This window comes from Ruditapes philippinarum, unplaced genomic scaffold (assembly GCF_026571515.1).
Source record: "Ruditapes philippinarum isolate M1 unplaced genomic scaffold, ASM2657151v2 ctg3753_1_1_1_1, whole genome shotgun sequence".
Classification (NCBI taxonomy): domain Eukaryota; kingdom Metazoa; phylum Mollusca; class Bivalvia; order Venerida; family Veneridae; genus Ruditapes; species Ruditapes philippinarum.
The window spans coordinates 65345-87855 of record NW_026857797.1 but is presented as its reverse complement, the minus strand read 5'-3'; the positions used below and the strand labels follow the sequence as shown (position 1 = coordinate 87855).

At 31.6% G+C, this 22511-nt stretch overlaps 3 protein-coding genes across 3 annotated transcripts; all 3 read left to right on the top strand.

Annotated features, from left to right (window-relative positions):
* The first annotated feature begins 1293 nt into the window (after positions 1 to 1293).
* On the top strand, positions 1294 to 2382 carry LOC132751085 (toll-like receptor 2). The gene has a single exon (XM_060741195.1). It carries the CDS (start codon positions 1294 to 1296, stop codon positions 2380 to 2382), a length of 1089 nt encoding a protein of 362 aa, XP_060597178.1.
* Positions 2383 to 4554: 2172 nt separating this feature from the next.
* Positions 4555 to 10023, top strand: LOC132751087 (toll-like receptor 2). Its single transcript, XM_060741198.1, has one exon. The coding sequence runs from the start codon at positions 4936 to 4938 to the stop codon at positions 7198 to 7200; it is 2265 nt and encodes a 754-aa protein (XP_060597181.1). The 5' UTR covers positions 4555 to 4935; the 3' UTR covers positions 7201 to 10023.
* Positions 10024 to 13214: 3191 nt separating this feature from the next.
* LOC132751084 (uncharacterized) lies at positions 13215 to 22511 on the top strand. The gene is made up of 4 exons (XM_060741194.1): positions 13215 to 13287; positions 15243 to 15383; positions 17792 to 17983; positions 20965 to 22511. Exons 1-4 carry the CDS (start codon positions 13215 to 13217, stop codon positions 21348 to 21350), a joined length of 792 nt encoding a protein of 263 aa, XP_060597177.1. The 3' UTR covers positions 21351 to 22511.

Here is a 22511-nt window from a genome sequence, read left to right as displayed (position 1 = left end):
TGTGTTTGTCGTTCCGCGTGAAGGAATATCCAATATAAAAATACGCTTATTGAAATAGTCTTTATTTCGAGATTAATAACAGCATACCTATGTCTGTTTCAGGATTGCACATACAGGTTTTTTTTTCAAAGGATTAAAAAAACTGTGACCATGATCAGTAAAATGAATAGACATTGTGTTGGAATAATTGTTATGTATATTTTGCTTCTGGAGCTTGGTAATACAAAGACGATCAATGATCAATGTAACGAGGAAAACGATACCACCGTGCTTTGTAATAACATACTTAAGATGATATACAAACAGTACGAACATGTACGTTTCGTAGACTTTAAAAGTAATTCACTTAATAATTCCAGTTTTATTCATGAAAGCTGGGCAAAAGTTGAGACCATCGATTTCAACGACGACCAAACATCATTAGGGCTCTCTCGTGAATGCTTTAAAGGATTGGTATCTTTAAAGGAATTGAAAAGTCATGTAAGATATATTTATCTTGATGAATACGCGTTTGTTGGATTGTCGTCTGTCCATACATTAGATGTCAGCAATTGTAATAACCTTTATGTACAAGATGTTCTAAAAACTCTAAAAGTTAAAAGTGCTTTACCTGCCTTAAAAAGTCTAATCATGTCTTTTATAGGAACGTTTAATGACACAAAAAATAGAATTATTAAAAAAGATGTGGATTATATAACACAAAGAAAAATAACAACACTTGATTTAAGCAACCTTCGAATGATCTCTATTGATGTAAGCGCGATATTAAAAATGTTCAATTCTCCTTCATTTAGTTTGAATTTATCATCCTCTTATATATTAGACATATTGGGATTTGGTACCGTACAAAACCATTTGTTTCAAATAAAAGTCGTTGACATAAGTCATGCTTTCTTGCCAACAAGCGTTATTCCTATTTTGCCTGAGCTATATAGAATGAAAAACTTGCTATTTAAATTTTCAGAGGTTTTAAATGATGAACAATATTTATATTTCAAAAATTTCTTCACTCCTTCAATTATAAACGCGAGCGAGATTTTCCATTCTAAAACGCCAGTATGGATTCATAACTGTACGCTTATAGTTGATAGGCCTTTAGATTGGAAAGTTAAAGAGTTCGTAGTTAGGAATAACAATTTCAAATACCTGGATATTGATTTCGTATGCCCAGACTCCAAACTATCTTCTCTCATTTATCTCGACTTCTCAGATAACGGGTTGGAAATGATACGTCCAATCAAATGTTTCCCTAATTTAGAAATATATGTGCTATCTAATAACAAACTATTTAAAATGCTAGAAAAGAAACAACACCTTTTTGAAAATTTGTTTGCGTATCATAGTAGACTTCGCATAATAAACTTATCAAATAATCAGCTTCAAAAGATTCCTAAAGAAAGTTTTAAATATAACAAAAGAATTGAAAAAATAGACCTTTCGTCCAATCAGCTTGAGCAATTAGATCTCGATTTGATGGACTTGTATCATCTACGAGTGTTAGATATTAGTAACAACAACATTAAAGTTCTAGACGAGATTTCTATCAACAGTCTTAATGGAGTTCCTTGTGTAGCTAATCACACTCATTGTTTAGTCAAAATGATGTCAAACCCATTCCTTTGTTCAACATGCGACTACAGATCTTCTATCCAATGCCTCGTTCGATTGAAATCGTTTAGTAGCGAGCAACAAGATTTAAAATGCATGTCTGAAGATAAAACTGTCATAAGTATTGATGAATCTGCTACAAGAGGAATTCAAAATATATGCAACAGAAAACTGATCATCATAACATCGACTGTAAGCATATCTGTTGTTTTTATGGCAGTTGGTGTAATATGTGTCATTCTACACAAAAGAAAGAGGAAATTAAAGCGGAAGAGGAACATGGACAATGTTATAAATAATTTAATAGCTGGCCAGGGACAGTATGAGTTTGTTGCCTTTCTTTTATATAGTAGTGGCGATTACCAATTTGTACAAGACCACGTGATAGACCAACTGAACGAAAATCTAAAATTGATCATTGGAACGGATCGAAATCTTATATGCACTGGAGACCAATATTTTCGACCTGGCTTTAATATTCATGATGAAACAGAACTATGTCTGGACAGAGCTTCTGTGGTCATTCTTCTTCTGTCGAATAACTTTTGTCGCAGCTCATATTGCCGAAACGAGTTTGATCAGGCATATATGCAGAGAAAACCTGTCGTTTTGATGCTGTTAGGAAATGTAGAAGAAGAGTTAATGATGCCTACGTTGAAAAACTTGTATAAGAGAGACGTCCGAATTTTATGGAAAATTGAAAACGAGCAAGTTGTTCTAAATACCACATGGGAAAACATATGTTCTTCTTTGCTGGAAAAGGTGCAAGTTTAGAAACAGATTGAATGAATATATTACAAAAACGGATATATTTATATTTCATGGTTTGCATAGCACATTAAGATTTAAGAGACAAACAAGAGGCTGAGGTGGTTTAATCTTAAAAATGTAATTCGCATATTAAGTGTTTTATATATTCTGCTGAACGTTTGGTAGAGAGAAATATTATGTCACTAATATGCATCTGGAGATGTGTATATAATTCAAGATATATTTTCAAAACGTTTTTGTACTTTAATGATGTTTGTCGTATATTATTTGAGCGTATGAATAGTATATTCATATATTACTAAACTGATTTGTAACTTTGTGATAATGTGATTTGTGATAATGCTTTACGTTTTGATGTTGTATTTGACAATGCATTAATTTATGCGGAATTTATTTTAGTTTGATTGTATACAATGAATTTGTATTATCATATCGATGAATGTGTCTTGATTGTAGTACAATGTTTACAATATTGTAATATGTGTTATCCGAATCATATGCTTTGTCCGAACATTAATTGTACAAGTAATGATCACCTTATGCATAATTTTAATTTATAATATTTCCATTATTAGTTATATTATGTTATTGTTCACCTATACAACACAGTTTAGAAAAATGTTTATTATTTTGTGTCTATTTAAATCCATAATTGTGTGTAGAATCATACAAAACGTTTTACACTTGAATTTAGTGGCCATATTGGCTTATTCTACTGCATTGGTAGAATATTGGTGTTATCTTGATATATTTGCTAATACTTAATTTTGTGTTACATGTTTAATTAAAAATTGATTGTTAATGTATATTTTTGCATTACATATAAAATACTACAATGGATGATTGTTATATTGTATTTGAAAGTAATTGCTTCTAAAGGAACTTATAGGGCACGTGTGCGTTAGAAAGTTGGCAAATGTTGGCCACTATAATTTCTATTTGTCAAGACTATTTTAATATATTGATGAATCCATGATTATTAGTCATTATTTTGGAACCTTTTGTTATGTTTAACATGTATTACATTGTATGTATGTCGAGTGAATGATGTTTATTTCTTTGAAAACATTGTAGAACCTTTTTACGCATTTTTATGTTTGCAAGTTCTGATTGGCTGACTCTATGTTTGCCAACATCTGTCAGCTACATATGGGCGGCTGTAACTGAAGATGGCACCAGTTGCAACCTTCCAAAATTACTTCCTTAGTAACCAAGCGCTGGGGAATATTTTCAAAGAAAAATCTTATTAATCCATATTATTCAGTAAGTTACCGACAAAACATATTGTCCCTATAGAAAACATCAATTTTTTAAGTGTTTAGTCCCACATATTTACAATAAAACCAAATAATTCCGCTTGTGAACATAAGCCGAGTTTTGTTACATAGCAATCTCGTAATCAAGCCTTTAACATCAAGACTATATGCAACTTGTGGTCCCCTTTGCTTTAACAACCGCGTGTCTTAGTTGATAAATTTTAAGTTCTCACATAATTTATTATTATATTTGATGATATAAAATTGAATTTGTTATCTTCATCAATGCAGAAGAGAAAACGTTAATGGCGTTTCTTATTACCCTTCACACAAGCTAAAAACCTTAAAAGTCAGCTTGTAAGATTAGTTGGTGGCCTACAAGCTTAAATCATTTATTCTAACTTCATGATTATTCATTAATTATTATATGATTTATTGTGTTAATATTACAGTAATAGAACTTTCGGATATACACAAGTTTATGAAGCCTGCTTGTCATTCAAAACCACATTCAGCTCGATATTTGTCTCTTTTTGAATTTTGATAGCAGGAATGTGAAGCTTGCATGACATTCAGCACAAGCAATATTCAGTCCGAGATTCGCTTTTTTGTCCTTTTCGAATGTCGAGACTGAATGTGAAGAAGGCTCGACATTCAGCACAACAACCAGCTCGACATTGGTTTTGTCTGTTTATGTCAAGCCGGATGTAAAGCTACCTCGGCATACAACACAATATTTAGCTCCAAAATAGTTTTATTTCTCTGTTTTAAATGTCAAGATGGGATGTGAAGCTGGATCAATATTCAGTACAACATTCAGCTCGACATTCTTTTTTTTTAAACTTTCCCTTTTGAATGCACAATGCAAAGGATCATATAACAATTGTTTATAAAACAAAATGCTTGCTGAATAAATTATTATCATAAATATCGCTTTTCTAAATTAGTTGATTCCAATTTCAAAACACGGTAATTCAATAGCTCTTTTGTAATTATTTATTGAACAGCCATATCTCGGACATTTGCCAAGTGAATGTAAAGTCGCATTCGTTTAATCAGATAGTAATAGTTAGAGTAAGTCGTTCCGCGTGAAGGAAATATTCAATTTTAATTTCATTTAAATACGTTTATAAAATAGTCTCTGAAAAATATGTAAATACTTATAATTTCCTTTCGAGGATTTCATATACAGATTTTAATTTAAAGTACATGGTTTGATATAATAAAAAAACCAAAAAACAAAAAAAAAACAAAAAAACAAAAAAAAAAAGAAAAAAAACAAACAAACAAAACTAAGACCATGATGAGTGAAATGAATAGACATTTTGTTGGAATATTTGTTATGTATATGTTGATTGTGGAGCTTGGAAATGCAAAGACGATCAATGATCAATGTAACGAAGAAAAAAATAACACCGTGATATGTAATAACATACCTAAAATGTTATCCAAAAAATACGAACATGTACGTTTTGTAGATTTTAAAAGAACAGATAGAAGTAATTCACTCAATATTTCAAGTTTCATTCATGAAAGCTGGGCAAAAGTTGAAACCATCGAGTTCAACGACCATACATCATTAGGACCTTCGTGTACCTTCTCTCGTGAATCCTTTAAAGGATTGGTATCGTTAAAGGAATTGAAAATTCATGTAAGATATATTCATCTTGATGAATACGCGTTTGTTGGATTATCGTCTGTCCATACATTGGATGTCAGCAATTGTAACAAACTTAATGTACAAAATGTTCTAAAAACTCTGAAAGTGAAAAGTGCTTTACCTGGCTTAAAGACTATTATCATGTCTGCAATAGGGTCGATTAGTGAAATAAAAAATAGAATTAATAAGAAAGATGTGGATTATATAACACCAAGAAAAATAACAACACTTGATTTAAGCCATCTTCAAATGAGCTCTGTTGATATTGGTGCGATATTAAAAACATTCCATTCTCCTTCATTCCTTTTGAATGCATCATCTTCTATAATTTTTGATATATTGGGATTTTGTACCGTACAAAACTATTTGTTTCAAATAAAAGTCCTTGACATAAGTCATGCTGTCTTGCCAACAAGCGTTATTCCACTTTTGCCAGGGACATATAAAATGAAAAACATGGTATCAAAATTTACAGAGGTTACAAATAATGAAAATTATTTAAATCTTAAAAACACATTTACACCTTCAGTTGTAAATGTGAGCGGAACTTTGCCTCCTGCAACGTCAGTATGGATTTATAACTGTACGCTTATAGTTGATGAAGAACTAGACTGGAAAGTTAAAAAACTCATTGTAAGGAATAACAATTTGAAATATCTAGATATTAATTTCGTATGTCCAGACTTCAAACTATCATCCCTTTTTTATCTAGACTTTTCAGATAACGGGTTGGAAATGATACGTCCAATCAAATGTTTCCCTAATTTAGAAATATATGTACTATCTAATAACAAACTATTTAAAATGCTAGAAAAGAACCAACACCTTTTTGAAAAGTTGCTTGCTTATCACAGTAGACTACGCATAATAAACTTATCAAACAATCAGCTTCCAAAGATTCCTAAAGAAAGTTTTAAATATAACAAAGGAATTGAAATAATTGACCTTTCATCCAATCAGCTTGAGCAATTAGATCTCGATTTGATGAACTTGTATCACCTACGAGTGTTAGATATTAGTTATAATAACATTAAAGTTCTAGACGAGATTTCTATCAACAGCCTTAATGGAGTTCCCTGTGTAGGCAATCACACATCTTTCGGCAATGGATGTTTAGTCAAAATAAATTCAAACCCATTTCTTTGTTCAACATGCGACTACAAATCTTCTATCCAATGGCTGGTTAGATTGAAATCGTTTAGTAGCGAGCAACAAGATTTAAAATGCACGTCTGAAGATAAAACTGTCATAAGTATTGATGAATCTGTTACAAGAGGAATTCAAAATATATGCAACAGAAAACTGATCATCATAACATCGACTGTAAGCATATCTGTTGTTTTTATGGCAGTTGGTGTAATATGTGTTATTCTACACAAAAGAAAGAGGAAATTAAAGCGGAAGAGGAACATGGACAATGTTATAAATAATTTAATAGCTGGCCAAGGACAGTATGAGTTTGTTGCCTTTCTTTTATATAGTAGTGGCGATTACCAATTTGTAGAAGACCACGTGATAAACCAACTGAACGAAAATCTTAAATTGAACATTGGAACGGATCGAAATCTGATATGCACTGGAGACCAATATTTTCGACCTGGCTTTAATATTCATGACGAAACAGAACTATGTTTGGACAGAGCTTCTGTGGTCATTCTTCTTCTGTCGAATAACTTTTGTCGCAGCTCATATTGTCGAAACGAGTTTGATCAGGCATATATGCAGAGGAAACCTGTCGTTTTGATGATGTTAGGAAATGTAGAGGAAGAGTTAATGATGCCTACGTTGAAAAACTTGTATAAGAGAGACGCCCGCATTTTATGGAAAATTGAAAACGAGCAAGTTGTTCTAAATACCACATGGGAAAATATATGTTCTTCATTGTTGGAAAAGGTGCAAGTTTAGCAACACTTTGAATGAACACCATTATATAAAACGCGTTGATTTCTAGTTCATGGTTTGCATAGCAGAACAAAAATTAAGAGTCCAACAAGAGAGTGATTCCATTAAATCTGAAAATAGGTATTTGATTTTCTGCTGAATGTTTGGTAGACAGAAATATTATGTCACTGTTATTCTTCTTAAGATGTGTACATGTATATAATTTAAGGTATACTTTCATTGCACTTTAATGATGTTTGTCGACACGAAATTAAAATATTGTATCAGTGCCATCAATATTCCAACAAACATTAAACATGCAAATTAATCTAATATAACCGAAAATCACTGAATATCTTTAATAAAATGTTACAAAATTTCCCTTCTCAAATTGATCTGTATATACATTTGTTCATCAACACATATACAAAACATATACAATACTGTAACTACAGAAAAGTATGATTATGGAAATGAAAACATGCATTAACGGACATCGGACATGTGCCGTTTTTACACATTTGTTACTGTAAAGTGACATCACAAAAGCAGTACAAAAACCGGTACCTTTATTTTCCTGATATATTTACACTCTATATAAACAAACACAGAATGACCTGACCACATGCAAACTTTTATGCAGAACTATCGCTGCATTAACATTTGCAGAAACCCTCGGAAATTTTATTCTCGTCCTGCGCGCTCAGGTTTCAAATGCAAGTTCATATTTCTGCGTATCATGATGCATATTATGATACAGAATTACATACTCAATACTTCATGCCATTTGTTTTTGTACTTTTGTTTAAAAAAAGGTTGGCATTTTTGTATCATAGAGTGTTAGAAAGTTACAAAGCCCTTCTTATTTAAAGGACTTTTAAGGTATGTAAAGAAAACAATTTGAGATCTAGTTATTTTAGTTCTGTTTTGCCTTAAAATGATTCTCAGTGTTTTCAACATTGCCACAAAAGTCTGGAATATTTTACCGTAAGCCTTAGGTCAATCGAAATATTCAACCATTTACAACGAAATAAAATGCAAATGACAAAAAGTGATTAACATGTTTATATATTACTTAACTGATTTGTAACTTGTGTGATAATGTTTTACATGTTGACGTTGTATTTGTCAATGCATTAGTTTATACGGAATTAATTTTAGCTTGATTGTATACAATGAATTTGTCATATCTATGAATTTCTTATAATATTAAAGTGCACACCACGAACTGATAGAGTTATTAATGTAAAAGTCAATCCCTTAAAATCTAAAGTTATGTTTTTTTAAGAATAGTTGGAAATTCGCAAGGCAAAAACATATTTTATAATCAAATTCTTGAAGTTGTCAGCAATTTTAGTACGTTGGAGTAATTTTAACCAAACAGTCACTCTGAAACAGAATGGCAAATGAACAAGAGTCAAAGGCAAAAATAGTGCTAATCTCTATACTTTTACTTTATAAATCAGAAATTTGGGGTATACACAAGTCAGTACTTTCGGAACAAGTGGAGAACAATGCATTTAAGAAATATTAAAGTGTGAAAGAAAAAAACAATGCAGGTATTCTATGTGTCTGTGGGCGAATCCCTTTGTTTTTAAATACTGCTAAATACTGTAAGATATTGGTGTAAAATATTCAAATCGGACGAGCACAGACTGGTTTAAAATGTTTCCTAATGCAGTTGTTTTAAATGAAATTTATTGTGAAAAAAACTTCCTATTTCTTTGGATAAATTCCTTTGACTAATATTTACAAGAACGACAAACTGTTATAAATATTGAATTTCTTAATTGTATGCATATAAACAGATAAAATGTAATATGAACATGAATATTAATTATCAGTAGTGAAAATTTGAAAAAAAATATGTTCTTACAAAATATCGGTGGTCCTCTTATCATTAAGGAATTAAAAAGGTAAATTCCGGAATCTTTAGGAGAAGTAAATTGATATGTAAATTACGTCGCAAATTTTGAAATTGACAATATAAATACATGTATATATTATAGAATATGCTTATTACATTATTGATATTACATGTACATTTAAGGACTGTAAAATTTAAATTTGCTTAGTGAATTTCATTGAATTTTGAAACTGTACAGTTTTAAATAAGATTCTACATTAAAGGAACTCCACAGAGGTCCAATAGCCTAAAATAATAAATTTTGAATTTCTTTCTGAAATCAATAGGTACATTAAAATTTGAAACCAAGCAAGAGATGATACCTACATATACACGGCATTAAATTGATAATCGATTTTATGCGATTTTTGACCGATTTGAGTGAAAGGCGTTTAAACGGTTTTCATTTATTGGGCCAATTTGCACAATAAAATTGATTATTTCTGGAAAACGCAGTGGACGAATGATTTGAAATTTTGTACATGAGTTATTGGTCTAAACATACATCTACTTATACAAAAATCTTTGAAAAATATTTTCAGTCACTTTTCTTCAAAAAACCTCAGTGGTGTTCCTTTAATGTTGCAACTTGAATATTTACCACTGCGGGTAAAGGTATACGGTGAAAGTGTCCAAATTTCAATGTTCTACGTTACATGACACAATCGCCTTTATTATTAGACAATAGTTTTTATTTGCTTTAATGCACAAAATAGCGATAAGTAATTATCTTACATTTTGTTCTTTCTTTAAGATCGAAATTCAACTGGGTAAAAAAACAATTTTACCATAATTTGTGTGTTTGTAATACAATCATTGTTATGTATATGTGCACCATTGTACATGGTAATATTTGAATTAAATTGAATTGACATTACGTAAATGTTTTGAAGTGAATTGTACAGAAGTGTGCAGTTTTGTATTTGTCGATTCATGTCTTTAAATAAAAATGTTTTATATATCAAATTTAAAAGAATTTAAAAGGGATTATTTGCTCAGTAAAACTACAAGATATAGAATTATATCAGTTTACATTTCAAACTATATGTATTATCAAAGATATTCTATTATTATTGTGATATTATTTCAGGGGTTCTGTCTATGGTTTAATATACGCTACACCAAGTTAAGACATAGTAATTATTGTGAAAGAACATGCTGTCTTTTATAACGATTATCTCAAATTTCATCTTTGTTTACATGTCTGTAGCTGAATGACTTTGTATTGGCTCTAAACATATGTTTGTTTTTTATGCTGAATAAAATTTTGTATTATATTGTATATTGATTAGTATCTGTACTGGCACAAATCAAAAAAATACATCATAATATACGTATGCCATGACTTAACGAGTGGTATACATCCAAACTTGAAATTCTAATTTTGAAAATTCACAAATTCAAAAGAAAAAAGCATAAACGGTATTTAAGACATAAAACAGGGAAACGAATAAACTGCTTTGATTTTGATATTTGTATTATTTTGAGTCACTGAAAATTATAATTGATTAATTATATCATTCATATGATGACCAATATAATTATATCGACTTAAATTTTAGCTTGAAATATAATTAGGGCATTGACGAAAATTGATTAACGACCCCGTGCGTAACGAATACCGGGATTTGTTGAATGAATTATCTTCTCTTTATATTGGCTAAGTATTACGTTAGTAACGGAGTAGATTATGCAAAGTAGAAACAGAAGAAGAATTCTTTCTTGAATTAAGATGTCATAAATAATCGATTAACACATTAAACCTTACTAGATCAGCATTTATCGTTCACTTCAAACTTTATGCATTTTTTTTTTCAATTTTTACTTTTACTTTAGTTTATGTTATGTTGTTTATTTAAAAAAAAACTAATAAAACATTAAATTGCAATTTCTATACAAAGTCTAAAACCTTGCGGCATGTATCACAGCAAGGCATCACGGTTGAATACAACAACAACAACAAAAAGAGAAAGAAATGGGACAAACCTTGAATTAATCAGATGATAATGATGATCAACCTGACTGCTGTTTTTCTGGCTTGAGTCATACTGACGGCCTGGGCTCTTTGTTGGATAGACAAATTCAAATATGCATGTAGTTTATTATACTAAACCTCAAAGAATGATGTATATAACAAAGTCATCGTTAACTTAATTCTCGAAATACACGGAGTGCACTCTATTTGTTTTTAATAAACGAATTAACATGTACATGTGTAGGAACGACATTTGCCGATCAATTGATTGAATAGCAGATGAATTCAAGTAAAAGATTAAAAAGATATTTAAAGAATAATAATTTTATTTGTAAGTCGTTAAGAAGACAGAGGGCATCGGCAGATGATTTGAAGACTGGGGATGGCAAAAATGATCAGAACTTGTGCGGCGGACCAGCTGCCGATGTCCTGACTAAAAGCCGAGGATAGTGGCCCACAAAGTAGGCTTCGGGTCGACGAGGATGGTATGCTAGGGTGCGTGAGCCCCTAGCACGGTTAGAGGGCTTGAACTGGCACTTATTTTAACTTGCCTTTTACTGGCACCAATAGCCCATGTAAGGGCTACCCTTTCATATTGTCTCAGGTTACTGTACATTTAAGTTCTCATTGACCGCCGTACAGTGATCTACTTTTGGCTCAAAATTCATATCTTTGGCTAATACTCCGTGAAAATTGCATGGAGGTAAATTATCACCTCTTTGTGCTTCAAAATTAACTATGTAAGGGCATGGCTGGTGACAGGCTTGACCTGTTTCAGAAATGATTAAGTCATTGTCGATGAATTCTAAGTAAGTAAGAATCAAAATGTTATTTGTACGTGCATTTGAATGTATGACTGTTTACAAAACAGACGAGCATTAACACCACATGCTGTGCTCTTGTATGGATATGTTTCCAAAATATTCATTGGCACTGGTATGTTGATGTTAGGAGCGGCCTTTGTCTTTTCAGTGTTCAAACCTAGCTTTGAGCATACCCCGGTACTATGAATTACTGAAGAATGAATTCATGTTGAAGTTTATTTTGTAACCTTGCCAAAACGTGTCTGTCTTTCATGTTTTTGTTGTCTTGTATTGTTGTTTCCTTTTGTAAATAAACATCCTTTATTCCTCATCTATTTATTATATCCTCAAGTTTCGTAGCTGACCCCATTAGTATGTGTATTATTCATAATTATAAATAAAAGTGATTACATTATATGTTTTGTTTAAGGCATAATGTAGCTTTAAGAGTTATTGAAACTACCAAAACAAATTGTGCCCCGTAAAAATAATGGAATTTTTCAGAAAACAGTCACTATTCTTATACATATACATGTAGTTATATTGTTCTTCTTAACATATTTAATTTTTCAAATAAATGTTTCGTTGTTTCACATAATGTTAATACTATGTTAACTTATCATGCTTGAATAAGATTGCTAACATTATTGTAGACAGTTGAGGCATGGACCTCGGACCCTTAATTAATCATGCGACGGAGGCAATAAACGGGGTTACCTTCGTTGCATGAAAAAATCTTTGGCCATCTTTGTAACAAAATTATTGACTGCTAGCTCCTTCGGAAAACAAACAAGTATTTTATGTAAACTAGCAAATTATATCTACCATTTGGCCCAGTTTCCTGTCTAACCAGGGAGGCCTATTCTATTCCATTTAAAAATTATATCACATAAAATGTTTTGTAGCAAAATGCTTTATTTTAAGAATTTTGAGCAGCACGTGACATATCGTTTGAAGATAAATTGAAATTACATAGCAATTTATCTTAAAATAGCATAGAAATTTGTAAAAACATAGTAAGGTTATACACCGTCATGAATATACAATTACAGTTTATTTAAAAAGAAAACAACAAATAAAATGAAATAGGATCATTTTGTCGGCAACTATAAATTTCAACCTTTCGCCTTTAACTGCAACTGCATAAATTTTCAGTACATGTAATTACAAGCTTTTCAGTATTCCTAGTATTTCTTTCGTTTTTACTTTGCACGTCTGGGACATCTTGACTTTTCAGATTTAAGGTAATATCGGTTCGAGCTGACTGTAAATTTAATTCCTTACTCTGTCAGACCTTAAAATTCTAAAAGATTAATAAATTATATACATGTAATTATATTGAGTTGATTTGGAAATGAAATGTGTAAACCGTACCATCCCAAAACTACTCATGCCAGAACAAGACCTGGCCTCATCTTCACCGTCAAGTTAACATAGACGTGCATCACGACCAGACAAGGCCCAGTACCAGATGAAGAAGGCCTTTAAACACCACAGTCATTCAAATGTTACTGATCATCTGACAATGGAACCAGGCTATTACACACCACATCCATTCAAAAGGCAATAATCCTAAAAAGTATATACCTGTGTGTGTGCGTGTCAGTATCATCGAAGAAATATTTCCGCTACTATTTCTAATTTAATGAAAAAATACAATTTCTTAATTTACTGCAAGTAGCTTCCTCAAACCAAAGGGGAAATTCGAATCCACAGCTATAAGAGGAAAGTGGTGGTTTTTAGTCAAAGGATTAAAGATGTACTACCCGTCACCAGTTAGGAGCTATATAATTTTCATCGGTTGAGCGAAAGTGAATTAGAAGAAAATTATTTTCCATTTGTGATCTTTTGTTTTGATTTTGCTTTTTGTTTTGTTGTTTTTTGCTTATCTTTCCAGCATGACTCAAGCTAGCTGTTAAATGAGTTCAACTAATGACTTACATGCCTTCTGTCTTTGTGTAGTCTGATAACCCATAGTCTTTCATATTTAAGTTATATATAAAAAATGTATGTTTTTTTTTTAGTATTTTTATTTATTTATTTATTTAAATAATTCATTAAATTTTTAATTGTTTACTCGGTATATTATTGAACTTTAAGTAAATTTTTAGATACTAGACATTGCTAGTGATGTAGATTTGGGTAAACTATCATTTTTAGTTTTTTAGCATATGATTCGTTTTTATAAATATATCCTAAAAGGTCTATTTTATGCATGTGATGTATATATATCATGTCTAATCATTTTTTATTGTAGCTGTTTTATCTTTGTTGATCTTATACTTTATGTTATTTACAGTCGGTTATAAAAGCTCCTAGAGCTTATGTTGTACTGTTGAAAACTTGCCGACTTGAAATAAAACTTATCTTATCTTATCATATCTTGTCGAATATAGTATCCTATTTTATGGTTTGTGCACAAAGTTTTCGTGCTAAAGTAATGTATATTATTGGGCATTCAACTTTGGGCGATCGATCAGGCAATATCAGCTTAAAAAATAAAAATTGGCAAGAAATGTGTTCAGCATCAATGTTTCATTTGCAACCATCTAGATGTGATATAATTTTATATGATGATTTTATTATCTGAATTTAAGATCTTTCGTCTATAATTTTTTAAAAAAGAAAAATTTTTTTTTGAAAATTTATTATAGTAATTTTATTTGTTACATGTAAGATTAAAATTTAATTATTAAACTACCCTGATCTCCAAGAGCCTCCCTATATATAAACTTATTCATAGTATTCTTTGGTTTTTTGTTTATTGTAAATATAAAGTAGGGTTAAGAGAATTAATGGTAAAAAAGTATTGCACGAGTTGAGTTAAAAAGGTTTTTGAATAAAGTAAGTAGATTGCTAACATATTTTTTTTCGGGGGCCCCCATTTTGACTTAAATAGTGTTTAATTTTAAAGTTGAAGACATTTTTATAATTAAACAATTTCAGGGAATCCAGAATTTTAAATCAAATGTTACAGATTTTTTAAAGAAATAAGTACAAATTTTCTACCCAGACCCCTTTGAATCAAAGTAGAAATTTGGTACGTAAAGCCCCCAGGGAATTAGTTTTTTTAATCCTCGCACAAAAAAGGGAAGTAACCGGGGTCTGTCAAAAAGGAGAAAATGTTAAAACAAAACGGGGAATATGAACAAATTCGACATCAAATTTAGACTTTAAGAATTTTTTTTCAAAAGCAGATTTCATTAAAAAATTAAGGGATAAACTGGGGCAAAACTTCAGACTGTAGATTTCTCATTTCGTATGCTTAAAATAGAAAAATGCAATGCAAACAGAGGAATTTGTTTTTCGCAAGCACATTGTCAAACTCGCACAAACGTAAGAACTGACCATTTTGTTAGGAATCGTCTTGTGACAACATAAGATGCATATAAATTTTCAACTGTATATGCACGTGGAATAAGATTGTTTAAGAATTTTTTGTGCAATCCCAAACAGATTCCAGCTGGAGTTGGAGAAAAAACAGCTCTGAAGAGACTATTAAATACACTGATCGATATAGAATGTACGTTTTAATTACAATCTATCTCCCGTTCAAGTCAAAACTTGTGGTAAAGGTTGTACAGGTCTGAACCGAAACATACTACCCCACAATATTGGAATTCGCTCTTGGGGTTACAGAGCAATGTTAAGGTGGCGCTATAGCTCAGTTGTTTAGACCACTGTCACTCCTGATGTAAATACACCGATAAACAGTTTCCTAATTAGCATACGACAGACTATTCTTATCAGTTGAGTTTCGAGTAAAGTTAACTGGTTGCGTAATCGTATGTAAAATGGTCTGTCAGGCGGTAGGTTTAACAGTTAATTTAAGTACCTTTGGTGTCAAAAGATATGTTGAATTATATACTGATACAAAGCTAAGATCCTGATCATTTCATTTGTGTAAGAATTTTGAAAATCGGATAATAATTCGCAATAAACCGACAGTTTAAACATGGCGTTATTTGTATTGTTTTACCAATAGAAAGATCGATTTTACTCGAAGTTAAGGGACGTAACTCGTATTTTTTGCACTCGATAAACCTTGGTTATTTACGTAGGTCATATAGAAAGTGTTTATGGGTGTATTGTAAAAGAACCAATAAGGGTCAATTCAATAAGAACCAAGGACTGATTCCATTGTATCTCATAGCTGTCTCTAGAGTGTGCTGAGGTAAGGACCCTCCTGGAAGTAAATGCTTGCATTTTATCCTTGACCGCCCGGTATAATGAAATTCAATTCATTGTGTATTAAACTCAGAGCCATATGCAGACACAGTCCCATGTTGTGCGCCAACTGTCACAGGGTGAGAAAAATTATGCTGCCTGTTCGGGACTAGAACCAGGGACATCCGGAATAGTATTATACTGTTTTTGGACTCACTGACTGTGCTATCTCATAATCTGGCTGCTTGCATATCTTCCTTAAATAATGAACAGTTCTGAACAGTGAAAGTCAATACACAGATTGACAGTTTCCAAACTAGCAGACAACAGGCTTTTCTCATCTGTTGAATTGCGAGTAAAGATAACCAATTGCGTATCTCACTGTATAAAACGTATGTAAAATGGTCTGACTTATGGAAGGTTTAACCGTAAATTTAAATATCTTGAGGGAAAAGAGAATGTGTCTCTGCCTATACCAAATACATACCAAGTAGCAGTTTGACCTAAAATTGTGTTGGTGGTGTGTTCGACCCAACAAAATAAATAAAACACTTTAATAAAATATATACATTACTAGTTACCATTTTAATTGTCCTTTTTACAGTAGTCAAATAAAAAAGTCCTGCATTCACTGATAATTAACATTATTATAATTTTGCAAACCTTCTCATGATTACCTAATCTATTTTCACTTACTTGAAAACTGTACTCAGCATGACGATAACTATACAGCCTTTAAGGATTTCCTCTTTTCAAGTAAAATGTACGAAAATGTAACCTTCAAGTAATTTCTTTCCGGCAAGGGAATTAATTGTGTTAAAATATATGGTTCTTATTTACCTATAAGCTATAAGGGTGGTAAGACACATAGCAAAGACAAAGAAGGGAAAAAATAAAAATTGCAAACGCATGGCATTTAAGAACATATTTATTGTATAAACATCAAAATATTTAAATATATGATCATGGCTATTTCTAAAAAGAAAATTTGTTCTATAACTACAGTTCACAGCATGATGTTATTCTCATTTATAAAGTGTTAAAACATTTTTAAATTAATTTTAATCAACACAAATACAAGTACATTTTTATCAGACCCCGACCAAATGTATATCACTGATGAACTATATTTGAATCATTTTATCCTGTCAGTGTCCAGTCCTTTGCTCATTATCTTCTTAAAGATATACTATGTTCAAATTTGATTTTTAAATTTATTAATAATTGCTACACTATCTCTTTGTATGTAATAAAATAATCAGGTTTCGACCTCATTTAAAGTAGATCATTATGTTTTGAACCGTACACACTATAGGTGGTCACAATATGAATATATAGTGTCATTAAAAAAACTGGCAGTTTTTCTTTAAGAAAACACTAACTTTACTTGACCCGTAATAAGAAATGCAGCTTCCCATACATAACTTATTCATTATTTTATTCAAATTAAACATATTCAGTAAGAATTTCATGGATTTCAGTACATTTCTAAGATAAAAATATTTTACCCAAAGATGAGCATAGTATTTATTTAACAAGATCAGAGGGAAATGCTTGTCTAGTGCAAAACCTATTAGAAATACTGTTAGTTTTTTTTTCCAAAGCAGGTGTTTTCAGTTTATATGTTCAAAGAGTTACATATTCACATATAGGCAGAATAAATATTGTGTTATAAAATTTATTTGAACTTCTTAATTGAAGAATTTAGGTTTAATTTTAAGTAGATTATTATTTAATAAACCATCTAAAACTATTATTTTTCAGCAATCAAAAGCTGTTTGAAGCAAGCTCATTCCAAAACAGACTGTGACTGGACACTGGTACTTACACAACATCTGTTGAGGAATCTTGCTGTGAACCAGTCTTTCCTTGTCGACGATCATTACGGAGCAGGAAGTGATAGTTGCTCATGTTGTAAACAAACAATTTGTGGAAAGTTTGGAGACACAAGCATAGGTATCTTTGATCTGTTCTTTTCAAAACAGCTTAATAATATCTGTCGTATGTTACGTTTCGGATTAGGATATCGGTCCTGAGGGTACCCTGCCCATTGAGTGGAACGAAGATTGCTGAGTTGCCTCCTATGGCCAGGCACCTGAGGGATGGATATTCTGATCAGAACCGCAAACACATGTCAGATATTTTGCCATATTTAAATGATTTACCTTTGACAATAACATATTTTCTAACAATAGCCTATGAATTTGCAATTTTTTTCATAACAGCGAAATGACATTAAGCTAAGCACATAGTTTCATTCTTAAATGTGCCAAAATGACATCATTTTATAGCACATGACTTACCTGGCACCCCCAATGCCAGATAAAATTTCCAGCATGGGTATAACTCATTGAAACACCAGTCTGATATGCAAGAAAATAAACCAGGACTGTGGGAAAAAGCTGTGGATTTTCTTCAAGCTGCACTCCTCCAGATGGGTTAAAAAATCCTTAAAAAATATGAATATAAGAAAACTACCACTTTAATTGATTAGATTATCCAAGTGTTACCAAATGTGTTACTATTCACAATCCATGTGAAATTTTGCATGATTCTTGTATAATTCAACAGAATTTACTAATTGTATTATCATCATAGTTACTACAATAGTCCTAATTGTATAACAGTAAGAAATATTTTATGATATTTTGACTAATATAATTTTCAAGAAAAGCAAGTGCCTTTATATATTATATATATAGGAAAAATCCCTTTATTTATTTAATTTGATATAATTATATAAATGTTTACTTAAGAATGCTTTTTGTTAACACAGTATTGTTTCAGAGTATTCCCTGCTTTACATAATATTCAGTAAGGGAAGTAACTCTTCCACAGAAGCTAACAATTTACTAAAACTTCTTAAGACCTTAAAATTTGGACTACATACTGTAAAAAAGTTTGTGAGTGATTATATTGCACTTACATGTTTTTTCGAGAATTGAAGATTTTCAGAAAAATGAATGTTAGCTGAGTATCATTTACATGTATGTTTAATGTATTCGAAAATAGAAATAAGCGAATACATTTGTATTTAATTGGGCGAATTAGTCCTAAAAATTAAATGTCCTCGGCCCTTACGAAGAAAAAAGGGGGATATAGAAATAGGGTCTGTCTGTCCGTCCGTCTGTCACACTTTCGTGTCCGGTCCATAACTTTATTATCATCAAAGAAATTTGAAATAACTTGGCACAAATGTTGGTTATAATAAGACGATGCCATGCGCAACAACCAGACCCTTACCTCCAGGGTCAAGGTCGCACTTGTTCATTCAAGGTCACTATTGTCTATTTCAGGGATTATGCCATGTTCGGTCCTTAATTTTCTTATCTTGGAAGGGATTTTGTATACACTTGCCACAATTGTTCACAATAATGAGATGATGTGTCATGCACAAAAACCGGTCACTAACCTCCAAGGTCAAGGTCACACTTGGAGGTCAAATATTAACGTAGTCTGTTATAGGCCAGTCCATAACTTTTTCATAGATCAAGGGATTTTAAAAATACTTTGCACAAATAATCACAATAATAAGATGATATGTTGCACAAATAATCACAATAATAAGATGATAATATGTCAGACCTGTGCAAAACATGGGTCCATACCTCCGAGACTGGCCCCCCTGATAAAAGAGTATCTTGAGCCCATTCCTCGTCTGAAGCTGTGAAAATAAGACTGGAAAGCAGAATAAGAAAAAGTAGCAGAAGAGGACTTTTTTCAGGATAGACCTTTAACTTCACCATACAAACCTTAATCAATACTCTTAAATGACCCTGAGATTCAAGGTCAAATTATTGATATTGTCTTTTTTGCTGTAATTGGCTATAACATTGTTATTCATATATGGATTGACTTCATATGAAGGCACAGTATTCTTTAGGGCAGACTCAAATTGTCATTGGTTTATTGATGACTTTGACAGAAAGGTTTAAAGGGGCTACACTGAGGTCTGACAGGTAGTTTGGTGTCCAAAAAAAATGTAAACAAATTTCCTCACAAATCACAATATTATAACTAAAATAACAATAACTTACACTTTAACCAACCCTCTAACAACAATTATGCTAGAAAATGCATTTTCACATTAGCTTTTGATGCAAAATGAAAATTGGTTTTCCCAGACATGTACAGAAGTTACCCACAATTCATCGGGTATGACTAAAATATGCAACGGACATTTTTGAAACAACGAAGTAAACGGGGGTATAAAAGTCTATTAATTTTTTCTCAACACTCTAACCTATCATGTTTATATAACTTGTGTATAACGAAGAAAAACTGTATAAAAGATAATCAAGGTAGCATTTTCGTTGTCTTGAAAAATCAAATGCCAGCGAAGCGAACATTTTCTAGACAAAACAGAAATATATTATATACATGTACAATTATTTTCATTGACATTTCAGTTTCAATTTCAATATTGATTTTCACATATTTTTGCTATAATTGACTGTAACTTTGTTATTATAAATGGATTATCTTCAGACTTGGACAAACCAACCTTTTGGACAAGACCTTCTTAAAGGTTGAATTGGCCTTGACTTGGAGCTTTAAATAACATTGACTGTCTTAGTCAAGTTTTTGCATTTTGTCCCATTCATACCTGTATTACTTAACAAAATTAAATGTTATGATTTTTTTGTGGTAAACTCCTACAGTTTTTATTAACTTTACACAGATATGGCGTCCTTAAAGTAGTTGCATTCAATGTGCTTGACCTCGACCTTTGCAGTATAGTAATGATAATAATAATAATAATGATGATAATAATGATATTAATAATGATAATTATGAAGTAATAATAATGATAATAATAATGATAGTAATGATACTACTACTTATACTATTACTACTACTAATAAACTACTGCTTATAATAATAATGATAATAATAATAATAATAAACTGATAAGGAGTAAAATTCATTTTTTTCAGGTTGCAAAAGTATATGGCATGGTTACATTGACCTGATATTAGGATCAGAAGTTCCTGTTGTGACTGTCAATGAAGAATCAATGACAGGAAACCAGTTAGCAGATGAGGTTAGATCTGTGAGCAAATTTCCATCCAAGCGTAGAGAGCAAATAATTGCACAGACCATCGTGTTCTCTTTTCTGCAGAAAAAGGAAGAAAACAGTTATGAGAATTACCTAATTCCATGCGTAGGAGTGGTTAAAAATTATGTTTCTTTTTTCATGTACGACTGTGAGAATGACATCTTGCTTGAAAGTGCGCAGATTAAACTGATGAGTGTTCAAGGTGGTGACATTTTGGAGACAGGTGTGTTGGCACTAAAAAAACTAAACACAACATATGATTGACACAGGATTTAAAGCAGAGTTTCCTAAACATGCTGGAAAAGAGTTTGAAACTTACAAAAAGAATGTACAGTTTGGTTGTGGCTTAGGGGAAGATAAAAAGGATAATTATGTATGTACCTGATGAAATTGATTACATAAACTTGCATTAACCTTTGATCCAAGTTTTCAGCTGTAATCACTTTGATGCTGTAGCCACCGGGATAAAACAGTTTGCAAAAAGTTGCTAATGACTTATGCAGTTAGTCCTAAAATCAACTTGTGACTTTAAGAGATGTCTGATATTATTATGCCCCCACAAAGTGGGAGCATATAGCGTTGCACTTGTCCGTCCGTACGTCCGTCCGTACGTACGTCCTGAAATCTTGTGAACGCAACTCCTCTTAAACCGGATGGCAGATTTTGCTTAAACTTCCAGGGATGAACAACCTTAATGTGTAGATGGTAGTAAAGGAGGGAATTTTTGCTGCGACCAAATTTAACAGAATTATGGCCCTTTGTTGATTTTTCACTAATTATACCATACAGAAATTTTGTGAACGCAACTCCTCTTAAACCGGATGGCAGATTTTGCTTAAACTTCTAGGGATGAACAACCTTAATGTGTAGATGGCAGTAAAGGAAGGAATTTTCGCTGCTACCAAATTTAACAGAATTATGGCCCTTTGTTGATTTTTTCACTATATACATTTACTATGTAGAAATTTTATGAACGCAACTCCTCTTAAACCAGATGGCAGATTTTGCTGAAACTTCCAGGGATGAACAACCTTAATGTGTAGATGGTAGTAAAGGAAGGAATTTTTGCTGCGACCAAATTTAACAGAATAATGGCCCTTTGTTGATTTGTTCACTATATACCATATATATGTTGTCAGTGGGGGACACAGTTCTTGTTTTGAAATTTAGATTTGCTCTGAAAAAATTGTTCAGGTTGGTAATATAGCACTACTGATTGTTATACAAGAAAAAAAAATGAATATGAAAGTGCTTTGAATCTCTCCAAAGTATACATTCAGAAGTTGAAGAAAAAGTCACTTTACATTCTCACAAAAAAGTGGACAACAAGACTAACTTATGCATGTACTTATAACATAAAGATTATTTCCTTTTTACTATAAAAATGTTGATGCATATAGAAATAATAATGAACAAATCCAAGAA